General features: G+C 40.5%; 1 protein-coding gene across 1 annotated transcript in view; it reads left to right on the top strand.

The window, feature by feature from the left end:
• The window catches only part of LOC106870383 (uncharacterized), a 15,797-nt gene extending 8,767 nt beyond the window's left edge, over positions 1-7,030 (top strand). Inside the window, exons 2-3 of the mRNA XM_014916427.2 lie at positions 1,373-2,281; positions 3,710-7,030. Of these exons, the coding sequence (XP_014771913.1) occupies positions 1,373-2,281; positions 3,710-5,211 (2,411 nt within the window). The 3' untranslated portion in view covers positions 5,212-7,030. The remainder of the gene's footprint in view (positions 1-1,372; positions 2,282-3,709) is intronic.
• The last annotated feature ends 6 nt before the right edge of the window (positions 7,031-7,036 follow it).

The raw sequence follows: 7,036 nt of genomic DNA, 5'->3' as shown, positions 1-7,036 counted from the left end.
ACACACACACACACACACATTCATCTACACACACACACACATTCATCTACACACACACACACATTCATTTACAAACACACACATATACACACATATTTTTATTTACGCATGCAGACACACATATATATATGTACATACATACATATATATATATATATATACTCACGCATACACACACACACACACACACACGCTCATCTACACACATTTGCATTCATATACATATTGATGTATTTCCATACATACTTCTCTTACCAGTCTCCTTTCTGTCTCTCTCTCTCTCTCTCACTCTCTCTCCCCCACTCTTTCTCTATCTCTTTCTCCATCTACCCCTTTTCTTTCTCTCTCTCTCCTGCCTGTATTTTCAATCCACCGGCTTCTTATCTTGCAGAGGTGATAATATCTTGTGTATGTTTAGGTGTGTGTGTGTGTGTGCATGTATCTACATGTTTGGCTGTCTGTGTGTGTATGCCTGCTTGTGTGTGTGTGTGTGTGTGTGTGATATCTGAATTGGGATGTAGTTGTGTATATTGGAGTGGTGATGGCGTGGAGTGACTGATCTGTTGCTAAGCAACATAGATATTAACTGCCACTGCATCCTGATTGCTTCCTCTCCCTCCCCCTCCTTCTGCACGCTTCCTCTCCTTCCCATCTGCCCAGAGATTCTTTTTGCAATAAATAAATAAATAAATAAATAAAACAGGGGTGGGTGGAACAACAGTAACCTTTCCCAGCCTCCCTAACACTACCGTCACCGACACCACCATCACAGCACTACTACAACCACTACTACACTAAAGCCAACATCACTACCACAGTTCTACTGCAGCCATTACCATCACACCCTATAACTATTATTATTATTATTTAAGGTGGTAAGCTGGCAGAATCCTTAGCACGCTGAGCAAAATGCTTGTCCGTTTTCATGTTCTGAGCTCAAATTCCACTGAGGTCGACTTTCCCTTTCATCCTTTCGGGGTTGATAAATTTAGTACCAGTGAAACACTGGGGCCGGTGTAATCAACTAGTCTCCTTACCCCAAATTTCAGGCCTTCTACTTTCAGTTGAAAGGATTATTATTATTATTATTATTAAGGTAGTGTGCCGGTTGAATGGTTGAACCATTAGAATGCTGGTCAAAATGCTTAACAGTATTTCTTTTGGCATTAAGTTCTGAGGTCAAGTTTTGCCTTTCATCCTTTAGGGATCTTGAGTACCAGTCATGTACTAGGGTTGATGTAATCAACCTGCCCTTTCACATCAGAACTGCTAGCCTTGGGTTAAAATTAGTAAGAATTGTTTTCTGTCGTTCTTTTTATTCTTCTAACATATTTTCTTAATGTTTGTTTCTGTTGTGTCATTTGTTTTGTAGATTACTATGACAACGCTACAGCTGAGATGATGACGCCAAAAGACAGAAAATTACTAAAAATGAGATTGAAGCAACGAAGGCGTCTTCATACAGAGACCGATACACAGCGCACAAAGCGACTGCTGCGCATGAAACGGTATCAGCACCAGCGCATGGCAACCGAGCCCCCCGAGCATCGACAGAAAAGGCTGGTACGCATGCGAGAAAACGCGAGGCGACGCGAAGAGAGGAAAAAAGCCATAGCACAACTGTTGGGAAACTCTCAGAAAGGGAAAAAAAAGTCGCAGGCGATTTCGATTCTGATGCGACGGATGAAAGATAACGAGAATATATTTCAATACCAGTCGATGCTTAACCGGGACGGTGGTAGTTTCCCGATGAAATTAAGCTCCAAGAACATGGATAAAGATTGCGGCTACATGTGTCAGAATGACAAAAGTTGTAGCAGCATGCAAGACAGCCCCTGTTGCTCGGCCCCGTGTGGGAAGTCGTGTCGTCAAGAGAATTTATGTTGCAACGGAGATTTTCCTTGCATGAAAGAGAACGGTAGACAATGCCAGAGCAGAAGCCACTCGAACGGAACTTCGACTGGCTCTTACTCTTGTATGGAACCACTCAATACCAATAAAGATGTGATGGACAGGGGTTCAACCGGAGAAGTTGTCTTCCCGTCTTTCAACCAGATTCAGAACCGTGTGACCACAAACGGAGATGGAAACAGTTTTGGCTGCTACTCTTCAGATCAAAACAAATCCATGTCCAACAGTATGTCCGATTATTCTTACATGAACAGTTGTAATATGGGGAAAGATGGCTGCTATGCTAACATGAAATGCTCGCAAGACTGCAAAAAGCGGAAAAAAGGATGCGATTGTCTTTCCGCACCACCAATATCTTCTATTGATGAAGGTAAGTAGTATAAAGATATCAAGAATTTATTGTAGTTCTTCCACTGTGTAATGATGTTTCTCTCTTGGTAGATGGAAACTGAAAGAAGCCCATCCTGTATATGTGTGTGTGTGTGTGTTGGTGTGCATATGTTTGTGTTGACTTCATGTGGTAGTTGTAAGAGGATTGTCAGTGTCATGCAAGCAATATCATTCATTTCCAATATTCTACAAACAGGTGAGGGTTGGCAACAGGAAAGGGCACCTGGCTGTTGAAAATCTGCCTCAATAAACTCCGTCCAACCCGTGAGTAGAGAAAGGATGAGGAAAAATTGAGACAAATGCCCAAACAAAAATGTGCAATGAGAAGAGGAAGCACAAGAGGAACCATTTAAAGATAATGTGAGAGAGCAATGGAATGACTGAATGGAGAAAGATCTTTTACAAAAGGTGGAGCTAATCGTGCTGCCTCACTTGAAGTTCTCTGTGTTCTTTGTTATAAAGGCATTGGACAAAGTTAAAGTAGAAAAGAATCATTTTTAAAATGCGGTATCTCTAATGCCATGGATGGTACCAATGATGATATTCTGAACAATAGCGACGTCGAAGTCGATTCACCAGAACCAGACTGGAATCCTTACCATGATGCCATATGTGATGAATCTTGTGATATGCATGAGGGAACTTTTAGAAACAGATACTGATGATTATGAGGAATTTGATGGGTTTTAGGTAAATAAATTTGACAGGTTTGATGTTTTATTATTTAACTTAATAGGAAAGAAAAATATTACAATGTCTTATGTTTTGAATGCAACTACTGTAAAATAATTTTATGGAAAAAAAAAAGCTTGTGTGTCATCCGAATTGTATTATTTACCACCAAAATGATAATAGATATTTTTATGTAAAATATAAATATGTTATTCAAAATGTTATTACTACAGTTATACATCACCATTAAAATTTTTGAAAGGTTAGCAAAAGATAAAGGTAATTGTGAGCGTAACCATAACTCGATATTTACGTTTTCTCAGCTGAGTTCGCATAGATAAAAGTTGATTTCAATGCACATACATACCAGTTAACCAGTATGTAAGAGGGTGGTATGTGTGTATAAGTGAGAGGGGGGAGAATAAACATGATATATACGCACAGACATGTATCTACATATAGCTGTCTGTCTGTCTGTGGCTGTGTGGTAAGTAGCTTGCTTACCAACCACATGGTTCTGCGTGGCATCTGGGGCAAGTGTCTTCCACTATACATGTATACGTGAGATATGCGCACACATACATGAGAGAGAGAGAGAGAGAGAGTGTGTGAATAGAGGCAGAGAGAGGTTGAGAGACTGGAAAATCAATGCATATAGACTCCCTCCTACACACACACACACTTTAAATTATGTCTATATTGTAATTAAATGTTCATATATTTTATCTATTTGCAGATTGTTATGAATGTGCTAATAACATGATGTGTGGACCAAACTGTGACCAGGGGTCGAAATCTGATGGAAACCAGTTTAGTGGTGGCTGCATAAATCCTCGTGAGAAAAGACTGGAACAGATGCGACAGTACCAACGGCGCCGTTTAGAGAATGAGTCACCTGATGAACGTCAGAAACGGTTGGAACGCATGCGAATGAATTCCAAGATGCGTGTGGAGAGAAAGCGCCTTATGGTCCAAATGATGAAGACAGGACAGAAACCACGTGGTAAGGGGTCAACTTTGGCTGAACAGGATTCTCTGTTACGCTACACAGACACCTGCAGCCCAGATGGAAATGCAGACAGTTACTGTGTTGAGCAAATGAAAAATAAAGACGACCGTCTGCAGACCTCAAAACCGAATCCTAACGAGGAACAGTCTCCTGATTTTGCATACGTCGGCTCAAACCAAAAGGCAGTGACGAACAGGCAATCGGACTACCTTTACTCCAAGTCGAACATGTCATCAGAAAACCATGGCAAGACAATGTCGGATCGAGACAATGTGTTTATGAGCCGAAATCAAGTTAACAAAATAGTTCCTGAAAGGGGAAGTGTGTTCCCGTGTATGGATCAGATTGCTGACAAGAACGAACTGGACAGGGCTGGTTTAGGAGGACCAGTGTTTCCAGGTATGACGTTGATCCCTAACAAAGACACGCATGACAAGGGCCCGGTCTTCCCTTGCATGGATCAGGAACAAAACAAAAATCTCCCTGCCGACCGTGGAGTAACTGGTGCAGGGGGCGGTGCGGATGTCTCTGTGGCAACGGCAGCAGCAGCAACTGGTGGTGGTGGCGGTGGTGGAGCAACAACACCAGGGGGTGGCAGTGGAATGGCAGCTGGATCGTTCTGCTTGAATCCCTATCAGTCTGAAGTCACTTCAGCTGATAGGGCATCTATGTTTCCTTATGGCGTTCAGTCACAGAACAAAGACCCAAACGATAAGGCTGGTGGTGTGATCCATCCATTCTTCAACCAAAACCAAAGTCGCAACATCAATGACAGAGATATAAACTTCCCTTGTATAATCCCTGAGCAAAATCGAATGTCAAACTTCTCCTACATGAATCCATACGGGGTCCCTGGCGGTAATATTGACCGCGATGGAAACTGCTCTTATCTAAAATCGGTGCCAGATGTTAGGAAAAAAACTGACCATGGTCATCGGAAAAAAGAGGTTGAGTCTTCTAGTTCTGCATTTTCTTCTTCTGTTGTTAACTATGGAAAATCTGCTGATGCTGGAATGCAAATGTATTCTAAGCAGAGTTTGGGCTATATGTGTATTTCGTGTGAAAGACCATTGCCCAGAGACCAACTGAGTCGATTTTCACCATTTCCTGGTTCGCTGATCCCAGATCACGACCCCAATAAACTTGCTGATGAGCAGAAGCAGTGGATATGCAAGACCTGTGAAAAATTAAAAAGGAACTACCACTTATTTCCGAACCCCGTCAGTTAATTTTTTCTGTTGTTTCGCAACATGCATTTTCGAAACAACACTTAACTCCACTATCACTCCACTTTCACTTTCACTCTCACTTCATCTTACTACTTTACACTCAAAACTAACAAACGAACAAAAAAAAACCCAGAAAAACCAGGCAAAAGAAAGAACAAACTATCACATATAAATGCAAAATATATGTATTTATGAAAGCCAGCAGGTTTCTATCAGGCATATGTCCACCTCCAGAATTGTTTTTCTCCCTTGAAATATATCTCTACTCTTTGACACTGAAAAAAAAACAAAACTTCTCTTTCTCTTCATCGGAAAACATGACCCTCACTCACTCCTCCCTCTCCTTTCTCTCTCTCTCCTTTCTCTCTCTCTCCTTTCTCTCTCTCTCCTTTCTCTCTCTCTCCTTTCTCTCTCTCTCCTTTCTCTCTCTCTCCTTTCTCTCTCTCTCTCATTCTGTGTCCTTCCACTCAAGACAGTGCTGTCTCCCTCAGAAGCAGCACTCCCATGATCAAAATCTACACCACAACCTTGTCTCTGCTTTCATCCTAAGACGAGCATCCAGCTTTGTCATTGCTCTTAAATCTAGACTCAGATCTTACACTTTAACCTTCTGTCTTGACCTCAACATCTGACCCTGAACCTATGTCCTCATTTCACCATCTGACCCTAACCCTGTGCCCTAACCTTACCACCAGATCATAGCCCTATACAGTGACTGTCCCATCTAATACCAAAAACCAGTATTATGAATGCCTTGTTTGTTTCCACCCTTTCACTACGATTTCCTTCCCCGTCTTTGGATTGTGACCTCACTGATGCTAACCCTGTCATCTCACCCTGCAAACAAATTTAATATTCTTTCCCATCATTTGTCTTTTGTAAGTAATATTTTCTAACCTCCACCCCTTTTTTTTTTTATTATTATACTTGGCCCCCTTCAGATAAAGCTTGGCTGGGAAGAAAAGGTACAAGATTGGCACCCCCAATAAATACAACACTTTATTTGTTCTGTCAGGTCTTCAGGTTCCTGTCCTGCTGCAGAAATTAAGTCACAATACCAACCTTCGGCAAGACACTTCATTTTTTGTTTTTTTAACTTCCTGGAGAAGGAACAACTTATTTTGTCCAATTTCACACTTGGTGGTTTTGCAGTTTGATAAGGAATCACTATTTTGGAACTAGCATGCAGTAAACAGCACCAAGAATACTAAGTTATACTCTGGTGAAGCTCAAATTGGAAACCAAATTTGCGACTAGGGTTTTGGCGGCATCTTGCTGAGTGTTCTTCATTCATACCACTTCTTGAGGAAGTCAAAGCTTGATAGAATTTAACCATTTATTTCACTACTAATTAATGTGAGGCCTTGAGTTTGTTTGTAAATGATCATTATTACTAATTGATGTGAAACATAACGAACAGCAACAACCAGAAGAACAATCTGTAAATGATAATTACAGAGGCCGATTAACTTTCTTTCTGTTCACATTGTCATCTTTCATTTCATACATTTTAAATAATTTTTTTTTTTTTTTTTTGGAAACCAAGGTGTTATTTTTGGGTTTTTCTTTCAACCCCCCCCCCTTATCATACCTTTCCTTTCATGTTGTCCCTTCTTGTCTTTGAAGCCAATCAATTCCAAAGTTTTTTTTTTTTTTTCATAGCAATCGATTAATTACTTTAAATTGCAAAAAAATAGCGAAACAAACATAATTATTTCTGGAATTCCTGTTTAATTCCTGTTTAAATATCATTTTCTTTTTTATTTCGTTTTTCGATTGTTTTTTTGTTTTTTTCCTGTTTCGATATCTGTAGAAATGCTTTGGT

The sequence above is a fragment of the Octopus bimaculoides genome, chromosome 20 (assembly GCF_001194135.2).
Source record: "Octopus bimaculoides isolate UCB-OBI-ISO-001 chromosome 20, ASM119413v2, whole genome shotgun sequence".
Classification (NCBI taxonomy): domain Eukaryota; kingdom Metazoa; phylum Mollusca; class Cephalopoda; order Octopoda; family Octopodidae; genus Octopus; species Octopus bimaculoides.
This window is presented reverse-complemented; position numbering and strand designations above follow the sequence as displayed.